The following is a 12,372-nucleotide window of genomic DNA, read 5'->3' as shown; positions in this document are numbered from 1 at the left end:
CAGTTAAAAGTCAGCATTTGCTTATCAGCCTCTGAATTTTCCACTGCTAGATTTGCATCTGTACATGCGTCCGTCTGCACGATAGTGTGAGAGTAAACGAGAGAGATAGAGAGACGGCCACTGTGGACCAGTTCAATCCAACTAACTAGCGTCACCCCAAACTTCCTCTTTGCGGTTTTGTGCATCTGAGCTGATGACGCTTCTCCAACCGTCACTTGCTTGTTTGTATAAAAGCAGTCTTTCAGGACAGTAGCTACTCAGAGAAAACAACACAGCCCAAAGACCCAGAACAAGGACTAGCCCAAAAACTAACTAAGGATTACTTCAGAGCGAAACATGCCAAGCTTACTGCCAGGTACAAACGAACTGGACAACATGAGCAAGGAAGAGAGACCACCACAAGCTCAGTGAGTGTTTGTATTTTTGTATGTCTTTCTGTTTTCTGCATTCTTATGTATGTATCTAAACATACATTTGCATACGGTGCTAAAAGCATGCTTTCCTTCTCAACACAGGAGGAAAGACCACAAGTGGCGGTTTCACTACAAGTATGTGAAAAGCTCAATGTCAGAAAAGTAAGTAAATTTCATAGAGGTTTTTCGTTTTCACTTCACACCAAATGTTAAAGGTTAAATGTTGTGTACGGTACCTAGAATTTTAACCAATGTTTGTATCTTTTTCTCCAAACAGACTCAAACCTGGTGAGACTCTGCTGTGGTCACAGTCACTGGAAAGTCTTCTTAAATCCAAAAGTAAGCACATTACAGCATCAATTGCCATTATTTAGTCTTATGAAAGCTTCCCAGTCATAAGCGTCACTTGGCAACAGTGATGGGAAGATATGTAAAGTATTACTGCCAATACACTGTAGGGATGCAAATATGCCTATGTGCAGATATGCAAATGATGCATTTGTAATATACATAAGTTCCAGTTAGCAATACTCAGTGTCGTCTAGTCAACAAATGGGATATTTGTTTCAATTAATGGGTGGTTTTGGATTTAAGGCCAAATTAAGATTAGCTTGTGTGATGATAAGCAAACCCAGTCATTTTTGCTCTTTTGTGCCTCTTACAGATGGAATGGCAATTTTCCAGGCCTTCCTCAAATCGGAGTTCAGTGACGAGAACATTGAATTCTGGCTGATCTGCGAGGACTACAAGAAAATCAAGTCCACTTCCAGGCTGAGCACCAGGGCCAAGAAGATTTTCGAGCACTTCATCCAGGCAGAAGCACCCAAAGAGGTATGATGGGTGAATCCATATATTGATTCAAGTTACCAGATGTGGAAAGGAACTGAAGCCAGGCTAGAGCTGAATTTTCATTAGGTTACAATCAGATGAAAATCCATTTTAAACTGCTTCTGAATTCCATCCATTTCCTGGTTTCTAGTCCTGTTCCTGGCATAGCCCTATTGTTTAGATACAACTACCTGGCTGAAGTGAACCTGGTGTGCTAGACCAGGGAAAATGTCAAATTGATGAAGTCAGGGGTATTTCAGGACTTAGGACACACAACCGTAGGTCGTTTTTTAAAAGAAGCCATTCAGATGTTTCATCTCCATCTTATCTTTATGTCCCACAGATCAACATTGACCACAAAACCAGGGAAGTCATCAAACAGAATGTGCTGACCCCCACCAGGCGGTGCTTTGACGAGGCCCAGAAGATCGTGTTTGGCCTGATGGAGAGGGACTCATACCCCAGGTTCCTTCGATCGGATGTCTACAGAAAGCTTCTGGAATCAGTGTCATAGATCGTCAAGGTGTGATGGACATAGTTAATTGAAAAGAACTCTGGAAAACTCTTGACTCTTCCCCTAAGGACCAAAGCAGAAAAGCTAGACAAGGGCAATGGGGAGTACTGCTTCTTGACAAAGCTAAAGGCAAGGCCTGGATGGTTCTTGTTGTGCCTTGACAATGGCACATTCTGCCAAAGGACTGTCATTTGTCATTTCAGTCACCCCATGTCTGTCACTTTGCTGAACCACTACATTACGCAAGTGGCTGGAGGGATATGCTCACAGAGGAAACTCAGCTTCCTCTGTGGCTGAGTCAGCTAACTAAGATGTGGGGGTCTCTGAGAAAGTTGGAACTTTTTCGGCGGATGGGGAATTCCTTGTGGTGATCTCTGTGCGCTGCTTCCTCTGATAAAACTTTATTTAAAGCAGATAATATTTCTGGTGAGTAATGTTTTAGAGGAATGAGAGTAGTGGTCCATTGATTGAGACAGTCATAGGTGTTGATGCCCCGATACGATTTGTGGACATTGCACTAGGTACAAAAGCCATCAGTTAATCTGACCAATTTTTGGCTTTTTACAAAACTATTTGCCCATGATTTAATCAATAACCTTCATGTTCTGGTTCATGATGGAGATTTTCCTTTGAAATGACTGTTGCTCCAAGTAAACAGTTGTACACAGGGAAATATATACAAGCGAAATGGCTTTAAGATCCCAGACAAGCTTTAAGTGACTTCCAGGCAGCTTCATTCTATCTAAATGACATGTTTTAGAAATAATCCAATACATGTGAATATGTAAGTGTGAGTAAATGTAAAAATTTTATTTTGAATGAAAAAATGTGACTATAAATATATTGATGTTTGTATATATGAGTATATACTGATGTATGGGTATAATTTATTGGATTTTTTTTTTTTTAACATTTGACTGGTTGAAATACTTTTCTTAATCATTTCTATTTGCCTGTGGTTTTGACTTACTGAAGAATTACTGAATAAATCCCAACCTTGAAACAAATCTTGAGACTCACTCAGATTTTTCTACGAGCCCAGTAATCATAAACGTGGGGATTTCTGTATTCAGCACCGAGCATTTTTCACTTGAAGTTCATTTGATTTTTGCACTCATGGTGCATGAAGCAAAATGCTTGCCTGGATGACTGTGGACATCCCCTACAGTTTTCTCGACTTCTCAGCCGAAAGTCTGCGACCACATCAGAGTGTGACAATAGACTTTCTGTCACCACTTCCCTTTTTATGCAAACGTATTTAGTTGCCAAGCACCATTTCAGTCAGGTTACTGTGACTGAGGTAATGTCTTTACTAACATTGACAAACCACAAGCAAAAATGTAAAAATGTGAAGCTAGACAATTTACTGACATCTATAAAACTCCAGTGGACAAAAGTACAGGAAAAAACCCAAGCATCAAGTCTGCTGCTACTATTGTTTTTAGCTGTGTAGTGCTTTTGTCCATAGTGACAAGTAACAGCACACTTTCAAAAAACATACTGCGGAGGTAAATTTCCCTGCCAGTCTTGACAGGACCCTCAGTGGTATTGTTTTTCTATTTAAAATGTTATGAAAAAATACAGATATTAGGTCTCCATCTGGAGAAGGGAATGTAATGCGCTATATAATATAATAATAATATTGTTAATAATAATAATACTTTTTTTTATTTAGCACTTTTCAGGAACCCTAATCTGATCAGCTTCTTATTCCCCTGGTTTTTGTTCTGATATTCCTACCCCACCTTAACTGGCAAAGGCACCAAAACATAATTGAAAAACATAAAGTGAAACTGACCACCTTGGTAATGTCAAAGAAAGTATGGCAGATCTTTACAGGTGTTCCTGACATAATGCTACAGGGACATAATAATGTGAAAGTCTCCTTAAAGTGCTTCAATAAAGAACCCAAATGCTCCAAGCACTGCTTCTACAGACTCAGATAAACAATGAAAGACAGCAATGGAATCTTTTACTCCCTGAATTGGCTGCTCAGTGGGCAGTGTGCAGTGTGCATCAGTAGTCAAAGCAGTGAGAATCACAGTCAAAAATTTGTTCTTTGGAAAGACAAGAAAAATTGGCTTCACTGTCTACCTAAACACTCAACAAGATGCACGCCAATCCTGACATCTATTAGTTAGCATCAGAGTCAGATAGTTACCATTCTCCTCCAAGCGTGTTGAGCTGCTGTTAGCAGCATTTGCAGCAGATTCACATATATCAGTGGAAGCATATATTTGCCCTTGTCCTTCCACCTTGGTAGTACTGTGGGATTAGGAGAGACTTAGCTTGTGAGTAGAACTGGCAATTTCAAATTGGGGTTAGGAGTTGAACTAATCTCTTTAAGAATGGCATCTTATGATTTCAAGGGGATGATTAGGGACTTGACTGCTGTCTGAGACTAAAACATACAGGAAGTTGTTAATGCATGAAATGACTGACAAGTGACAATAGTCTATTTTAGTCAGCAAGGCATTTTCAGGCTGATCGAACTGATTACAGGTCTTACGCATACAAAAAAATTCAGCCACCTTCTTATCTCAATGAAAGACTACATCCTGAGACACTGTCATCACTGACAGACAGAAAACTACATACGTAAGCAGACTGCCTTGAATAGCTGACTGTCCTCAAAGAAAAAAAAAAAAAAAAAAAAAAAAAAAAAAAAAAAAGTACATATATTTAGTTCAACAAAATGTCACCTTGGCTTATATACACTCTGCCCCCTCACCCCAACCCCAAACTCCAATCACATCATCACCTGCATCTCAATGCCATCTCACTCGAGTTAGGAACGGAATTTCTGGCACGCCTGTTTTAGTCTTGGCACCATATATGTTCATATCTGAACGTCTGCTCTAATTTTAGAAAATTCATACTAAACTGAAACCCATGTGATGAAATGATGCAGTTGTGATCAGATGGTTCTGGAAGACCTAATCCAATAAGGCCCAGCTATACAAAGTTACTGCGAGTTTTGGAATGAGCCAGATGTTTTACTTAAGTATGGAAGTAGATAAGGATAATGTCGCTGTTAGATAAAAAAGCAAAAAGGTAACTTTTGAGGAGTAAGAAAAAGCATTCTTTGCTTTCTAGTGGCCTTTGAGACCAGTTTATATCTGGTGTTAATTAATTAATTAAATAAATAAAATAAACTAACACAAATAAAATAAAAGGGATTTGTTTCAACAGCGAAAAGCAGCAGTGCTAGATTCCACTATGAATGATCAGATTCAAAATCAGGATTGAAATAATACATAACTTTGTTCATATTCTGTATCTTGTAACTATCTAAGAAAACTGGGTATAGTTTTAACATTCTGAAATACACAGCAACCCAACCCTCACAGCAAGGAGACAGCAGACCACTGTTGTTCCACTGAGGGCAAAGTTGGACGTCCACTAGTGTTTTGCACAGCGTTTTCTGGGCGGATCGCTAGTGATTAAACAGAACTTTAGACAAAATGACACATTTTAGCACTTTTCCATTCACAGTCCAATTTAGTCAAATTTTCCCCCTTCATTAGGTTCTTTTGTTATTCTTTATAAAAAAGATCAGTAAATAATTTTAATCAGCACAGTGTCAGCATTTTTATCATAATCATTTTATATCAGGCTTATACTCGTTATTATATCTCTCATAGTTGTTAGTAATATTTGTATTAGCTTGTTTTACAGAATAAAAGTCTTTATGAATTTAAAATCTGTTTGAGGAGATTAATAATTAAGGGAAAAAAAAAAAAAAAAAAAAAGGAAGGGCAATCTGGTCCCATAAAGAATGTCTACCTACCCTCCAGCAGATAAATTCCAATCAAAGGTACATACCACACTGTAATCCTTTGCATGTCCCTCTTTAATAAAACAGGTATGTCACCAGGTGAACATGTCCAAAAATAAAACGTGTGTACTATATTTAGATATGGTGCAAATGTACACGTGCACGTTGCCCTATAGGTCGTTGTCTGCATTGCATTAATTTGGGTAGCAAAAAGCCAACAGGAAAATCGCCTTCTTAGCCTCATCCACGTGTAAATAAGCAAAAGGAAACTGAAGAAACTGCTTCAAGGGAAGTGCTGTCATGTAATTACTTACTATTTATTAGCATGTTAGCGTCTTATATCTTATTACTAGTGTTCCATAATATTGACATAGCGTCTAAAAGCATGATTTTCATAAACTATGTTCTATTTTATAGCCCGTATTTGTTTACATCCGAGCTTACACTTACCTTTCTAAAGTGGGTGGAGTCTTGTTAGGGTGTAGGGCGTATGCCTTAAGGATGCGGTATGGAGCGCATCCATAAAGCGCTGTTTACCACTTCAGAGTTCAGCGGCGAAGAGACAGAGCGATTCAGAAAGACTCAAAGATATACTATTAATATATTGTTGATATAATATCGACTATTTAGTGTGAAACGTAATGGAGGTCTTTTCACCGCGTCTGGAAAACTTCGGAGATCTACAAAAAAAGCCCGAAATAAACACGTAAGCACAAAACTCTTTTAATGAGGATTTAAACATTTTAAACATGTTAAACATTTGTTTCTCGATTTAATAAATCTGCCACTCAATATATTAATGAATTCGCTCAGTATATTATGTCTTTTCCTCCATGTAATCAAACTGAAGGCATTGTTAAACAATTGAAACTGAAATTTGGAAGCATTCATTATTAAATTGAAAGAACGTTTCTAAATATATTTTATTTTCTACATAAATTGTCATGGTTTCTGTAATATCTCTCTTATTCACAGCGTTTTTGTTTGTGCTGAAAGTAATAACAGTCAGAGTTGTGTCTTTTGCACAGAATTCAAAAACACACAAAATGTCATTATTTAATTAGCATCCAAGCTTATGGCCTGAGAATAAGGCCACTCTAGTTTATCACTTCAAATATGGGATTTGGTACAAGCTGCTTACATTTAAACTATAATTTAGACAACAGGGTTTAATTTAAAAATAAATGTTTCAGGCAATATCACAGTATGACTGAAAATAAACAGTATGCACTATAATTAAATACTGGAAATTTGAGAAAATGTAATATTCATCTTCCTGTAATCCTAAGGTTATTGTCAACGTCTGTTTAAATAGGACTTCCAGATATCAACAGAAGTTTAGTTGACAGAGTTATATTAATGTTGAGGGACTAAATGTATATTTTTCATAACCTATAAGAGAAAAGTCTTCAACAGAAAAATGTAAAGCTGTGTATGAGTCATCATATAATGATTAGTTATTAAGGCAGAGAGTAGTTACAGCAAGATGAAACGCTGGATACAGCATGTTTTAATGTTTAAGATTTCTAAGATATTTTTCACACACATGGGTTTTTGTGGGTTTGAACGGTTTTACTTTTTCTCCTACAGACACAAGCAGTTCAAACCCAGACTTATTATTCTCCTGCAAAAATATTCAGCGTCAAGAAAGAAACCTATCAGGTACTGTATTTAATTTTCACTGCTCCATAACTAATACCTCCGCTTCTGTGTTGGAAAGGGAAGCCAAAGAAGCCCCAATAAAGCCATTGTTTTGTTTTTTCTAATCAGACCAACTCAGCATGAACTAGATCAATGGGCTCAGTCTCTGGAGAAGCTCCTCCACCATCAAAGTAAGTAAATCCACCATCAGAATTTAAAGAAGAACTCCATCACTCAATCTTAAGGTTCCGATGAGCAACACTGTAGACAAATATAAATGTGCAAGTTTCTCTACAATCCAGAGTTTCAAAACGCTCTGTGTGTACACCTCAACCCTTATATCCTGCCGACATTCTGAAAGACATTGGTAGATCTTCCTTTTAAAGGAACAGATTTAATTGATGCCCAATGAAAAACAAAAATAGTAACTTTACAGAAGGAAAAAGGCTTTGTTCCAAGTAATTTTGGAGAATTTCTATTGATTTATTCATCATGAAATTTTTACACAATGTTTAGGACTGCTGCTGTGTTTAAATGATGTAGTAAACTGACCAAAAGGAGATGCATGTTTTGTATTGGACATCAATGGTTTTTATTATGAAAGGCAGTCAACAAGTTGTGCTGGAATCAAGACATTTCAGAGATGGACTGAAATCACTACTATAATATGTGTACTAAACAATTTTTACTCTACATCAGGTGGAGTGATTGCATTCCAGATGTTCTCCAAGTCTGAATTCTGTGAGGAGAATATTGAGTTCTGGTTGGCCTGTGAGAACTTCAGGAAAACCAGGAGGTCCAAAAAGCTGGCCATCAAAGCAAGGGATATTTATGACGAGTTTATTAGGAAAGATTCTCCGAAAGAGGTGATTACTGCTGAGTGCTGTTACTGCTGTTTGGCTTTTAATTGAATCCAATGATTGCTCCCAGATAACACACCCTCTTGGCTTTAAAATCTGAAGCACAAATAATTTTTCCACAGATCAACTTGGACTTTCACACGAGAGAACGCATCGGCCAGCGGCTTCAGCACCCAACCAAGACCTGTTTTGACGAAGCTCAGAAGCGAATCTATTACCTTATGGAGAACAACAGCTACCCTCGCTTTCTACAGTCGGGGTATTACAATGCTTTGAGAGCCTCCCAGGACTCCTGAAACCCCTGCTCTAACCACAGCTGAGCTTAGATGGATGTGTCTGAGGGACTGGAGAGGTTGAGTGCTCTCTGAGTACTAGCATGGATAGCATGTAGCATACTTTTGATACTCAGGGACATGATACTCAGGTTTTTACATTTACATTTATTGCATGGAGGCCAGCAGTATTATCCACTACTCTAGCCAACCATTTGATGTTGAGAGTACAGTATTAATAATATGTGAACTGTTAAGTCTTGCTAAACACCAATTAATCTGTCTCTTTGATTTGTTGTAGGGCGGATGTTAGGTCGCTTCAGAACCACTCTGTGTTCTGCTCTGTTCTGGGTTTAACTCAAGAGGTGAGGTGACGTGAGATAATGCTTTCAAAAGAAACTTAGTGAGATTTGTTCACCGTGGGGGGTGATAGGAACCAGACTTATGTCTTAAAGCTACATTACAGAACATAATAAAATGAATTGGCCATGATTTCACAGCCTGATATCTACATTGTTTTGATTGTTATGCGATAAGCATTTCACTTGAAACCTATTTTTATACATCAGCTGTTTTCAGCTTTGACACTTGTTCTGTTATCAGCTTCATGATCGCCAGTGAAAAACATGCACCTTCATTTTTGTCGATTTTTAGTTTATTACAATATTTAAACAAAGCAGCCGTCCTTCACTTTGTGTGAAATTTGATGAATGTACAAATAGCAATGCTCCAAAATTATTTGGAATAAAATATTTTTACACTGACTTCCACTGAATTAAGGTTCATTCCTTTTTCTGTAAAGATACTCTTTTGGATATATAATGTGTTTCTTTGGACAAAGATGATATATTAAAAACAAGTCCACCCTTAGTTCCTGTGACCGCTGTAAAGAAACCACAGTAGGTTAGTTTCTCTACAATTTAATATTTTCCATCAAATAACTCCCAAGGAATATTTCAACCTCAGTGGTTGAATAAAATAAAAGTCAGTGGAATTTCCACCAAAAGGCCTGTTTTTTTTTTTTTTTTTAACAAAGTCACATTTAAGCTTTTCATATTTAGAACGCGTAATTTGCGCTACACTTGCATCCGTTGTTGGGGAAACGTTTTTGATGGGAAAACAAAATACACAACCAGAAACATTCACCCACTGGTTTGTATTTCACTATACTCATGCTAAGCAAATATTCCAGAGAAAGTGCCCGACTTCCTCATGACCGCTACCCGCAGCTCGGAAACGCTTGGATGCCGCCTGATCCTGACAAGCTTGAAAATCACTGACACTCCTGGCAATTTTTGTGGGAAATTGGTGAGGGCAGGGACTTTCAAAAGAATATGAATCACAGAGTAGACACCTTTGGAATAAACAGAAAGGTGTAGATGCCTTTTGAGTATTTCGGCTGTTACATAAACTCAGATCCTACATGGGGGCAGCTAGAGCACAGATCAGCAGAGAGATAAAAATCCAGAACCGGAAACAGTCATGTTAATTTACTGTAAAAAGTGTATTGGCACAGATAACTTTAGCCCTCATTCACTGCCGTCAGTGTTCGTTTTATTTGGTGACATGGTGGGTTTATTTAGCAAGTCGTGGCCACTATATAGTATTTTGAGGCCACAAAATAATATATTGAGGCCACAAAGTATTTTGAAGCTTGGACCAAGGGACCTTCATTTGCAACACACACAGTTTTGCTTGGCATAGCAGGTGAACAACCACACAACTAACCTTTGAGATTAAGTCTAACACCGGGTTGCACTTGGTTAACGAGAATTCACATTGCCTTGAGGTTCATGGACGAGGAAAAGCAGTGCGAATTAGAAAACTTTCTCCAGGAGAGATATAAGGAGGAGAATCAAATAGCCAAAATGGTGGAACACAATGTAGGTTTGCCAGGGGCCGCAGTCATTTCATGTCCTCAATTTACCATTTTGTGGCATCAATATATTATTTTGTGGCCTCAAAATACCATATAGTGGCCACGAATTGCTAAATAAACTCAGCATGTCACCTTAGGGGCTCCATAAAGGCACTAACAATGAAATCACCATCTTTCAAATGTTCAGACCAAACTCACCCTTACTTTTGGATACAATATTATCCCCAAGAACAGAAGAAATTGATGCAGGGGTTTTTGCAGCACTTTTTCCTAATGGAGCTCATGATGAATGCAGTGACATAAATTCTTCTCGCTCAATTTCATTTTTAGGCAATTTTATATTGAATAAAATTATTATTCATTCATTCATTCATTATCTGTAACCCTTATCCAATTCAGGGTCGCGGTGGGTCCAGAGCCTACCTGGAATCATTGGGCGCAAGGCAGGAACACACCCTGGAGGGGGCGCCAGTCCTTCACAGGGCGACACAGACACACACACATTCACTCACACCTACACTTTTTGAGTCACCAATCCACCTACCAACGTGTGTTTTTGGACTGTGGGAGGAAACCGGAGCACCTGGAGGAAACCCACGCAGACACGGGGAGAACACACCAACTCCTCACAGACAGTCACCCGGAGCGGGAATCAAACCCACAACCTCCAGGCCCCTGGAGCTGTGTGACTGCGACACTACCTGCTGCGCCACCGTGCCGCCTAAAATGATAATTATCATCTTAAATAATGTACATATAATGTAATGTTGATTTTATGGTCATTTTATGGAGGAAAAACAAAATCATTTGACTGGATGTAAATGAAACAAGAATTATTTTTAAATAAATATTTTCTGTTGCTCCTTTCCACATGGAATATTGACTTAATGTAAATGGCAGCTTTTTTTATGTCAAGGAACATGCTACTGCACTGTTGACAGTTACAGTGATGTTCATTTCTCTATGTGTTGCTTGTGTTTGTGTCTTTTGTCACAGAACTAAAGTTTTTTTAAAATATTTTTTCTGCACTTGTGATTTAAAGCCTCATTAATTTGACAATTCCAAGCCTCCTCTTTACCTTCAGAGTTGTTACTGAAGGGCATTTTTAATTAGAATAAACAGCACATGCATAAACCTGTCATCACAATCACACACCACTGAAGAGACTTATGAAGTCGTTTATAACATTCAAGAATGTCAAATGGAGCCATTATTAAAGTGCCATTCAAAGCATATTTTCAGATGAAGGTGTGTTTGACCTGTAAAAGGAAAGTGACAGCCAAACACTGTGAAAAACGAGCCTTCGGTTGGAGTTTAGATGTACACCAAGATAAACTCAATGTGTTCTGAATTATTTACACAAGCTCTTACCACCAACAAAAAGTTAGAACATGCTAAGGCCTGTAAATGAGACTGCATACACTGCCAAGACGAGATACATATCTCTGTCATACTTTAAGTCTTCATTTTTAATTTGGGGGAGGCATGTTGGCGCTGCAGGTGATGTCCCTGCCACACAGCTCCAGGATGTAGGTGTGTTCTCCTTCTGACTGCTTCGGTTTCCTCCCACACCCCAAACACACGTGTTGGTATGTGGATCGGCTGTGTGAAATTGTCTACTGGTGTGGTTGACCCGGTGAGTGAGTGAAATTATCCACAAATGTGTGACTGGATGAGTGTGGGTGAGTGTATGAAACTTCACAGATGTGAGTGTGACTGAGTTTATAAAAATGTTCATAGATGTGGGTGTGACTGTGTGAGTGTATGGAATATCACAGATGTGGGTGTGATTGGATGAGTGTGGGTGAGTGTATGAAACTTCACAGACATGAGTGTGACTGAGTTTATAAAAATGTTCACAGATGTGGGTGGGTGTGACTGGATGAATGTGAGTGAGTGTATAAGAGGGGGAAAAAAAGCTACAAACTCAGATTCACAGAAGTAACTCAGCTTTAGGTTTGTTGTATCAACTCAACTTCATTATTTTACAATAACAGCTCATTTAGTGTGGCAGCATGGTGGTGCAGCAGGTAGTGTCTCAGTCACACAGCTCCAGAGACCTGGAGGTTGTGGGTTCGATTCCTGCTCTGGGTGACTGTCTGTGAGGAGTGTGGTATGTTCTCCCTGTGTCTGTGTGGGTTTCCTCCCACAGTATAAAAACACATGTTGGTAGGTGGATTGGTGACT

The 12,372-nt window shown here is 38.6% G+C and overlaps 2 protein-coding genes across 4 annotated transcripts; both read left to right on the top strand.

Annotated features, from left to right (window-relative positions):
* The first annotated feature begins 269 nt into the window (after window positions 1-269).
* On the top strand, window positions 270-2,742 carry rgs13a (regulator of G protein signaling 13a). Its single transcript, XM_066680895.1, has 5 exons — window positions 270-407; window positions 516-575; window positions 691-752; window positions 1,078-1,244; window positions 1,585-2,742. Exons 1-5 carry the CDS (start codon window positions 337-339, stop codon window positions 1,753-1,755), a joined length of 531 nt encoding a protein of 176 aa, XP_066536992.1. The 5' UTR covers window positions 270-336; the 3' UTR covers window positions 1,756-2,742.
* A 3,374-nt stretch (window positions 2,743-6,116) lies between these two features.
* LOC136707396 (regulator of G-protein signaling 21-like) lies at window positions 6,117-9,129 on the top strand. 3 transcript variants are annotated; one of them, XM_066681437.1, is made up of 6 exons: window positions 6,117-6,239; window positions 7,124-7,195; window positions 7,304-7,365; window positions 7,874-8,040; window positions 8,157-8,293; window positions 8,608-9,129. In XM_066681437.1, the coding sequence occupies exons 1-6, from the start codon at window positions 6,175-6,177 to the stop codon at window positions 8,678-8,680; spliced, it is 576 nt and encodes a 191-aa protein (XP_066537534.1). In that variant the 5' UTR covers window positions 6,117-6,174; the 3' UTR covers window positions 8,681-9,129. The 3 variants fall into 3 exon arrangements, with proteins under 3 accessions (XP_066537534.1, XP_066537532.1, XP_066537533.1); XM_066681435.1 differs by lacking the exon at window positions 6,117-6,239 and having other exon boundaries at window positions 6,498-7,195; XM_066681436.1 differs by lacking the exon at window positions 6,117-6,239 and having other exon boundaries at window positions 6,498-7,195; window positions 8,157-9,129.
* The last annotated feature ends 3,243 nt before the right edge of the window (window positions 9,130-12,372 follow it).

This window comes from Hoplias malabaricus, chromosome 9 (assembly GCF_029633855.1).
Source record: "Hoplias malabaricus isolate fHopMal1 chromosome 9, fHopMal1.hap1, whole genome shotgun sequence".
In the NCBI taxonomy this organism is placed as follows: Eukaryota; Metazoa; Chordata; class Actinopteri; order Characiformes; family Erythrinidae; genus Hoplias; species Hoplias malabaricus.
The sequence above is the reverse complement of the archived record's forward strand: the minus strand, read 5'-3'. Positions and strand labels throughout refer to the sequence as shown.

Coding starts and splice junctions, on each gene's coding strand:
- rgs13a (XM_066680895.1), top strand. CDS start 337: ATGCCAAGCTTACTGCCAGGTACAAACGAACTGGACAACATGAGCAAG. Junction 408..515: donor GAGAGACCACCACAAGCTCA/GTGAGTGTTTGT, acceptor TTCTCAACACAG/GAGGAAAGACCACAAGTGGC. Junction 576..690: donor AAAAGCTCAATGTCAGAAAA/GTAAGTAAATTT, acceptor TTCTCCAAACAG/ACTCAAACCTGGTGAGACTC.
- LOC136707396 (XM_066681435.1), top strand. CDS start 7,020: ATGAAACGCTGGATACAGCATGTTTTAATGTTTAAGATTTCTAAGATA. Junction 7,196..7,303: donor TCAAGAAAGAAACCTATCAG/GTACTGTATTTA, acceptor TTTTCTAATCAG/ACCAACTCAGCATGAACTAG. Junction 7,366..7,873: donor GAAGCTCCTCCACCATCAAA/GTAAGTAAATCC, acceptor ACTCTACATCAG/GTGGAGTGATTGCATTCCAG.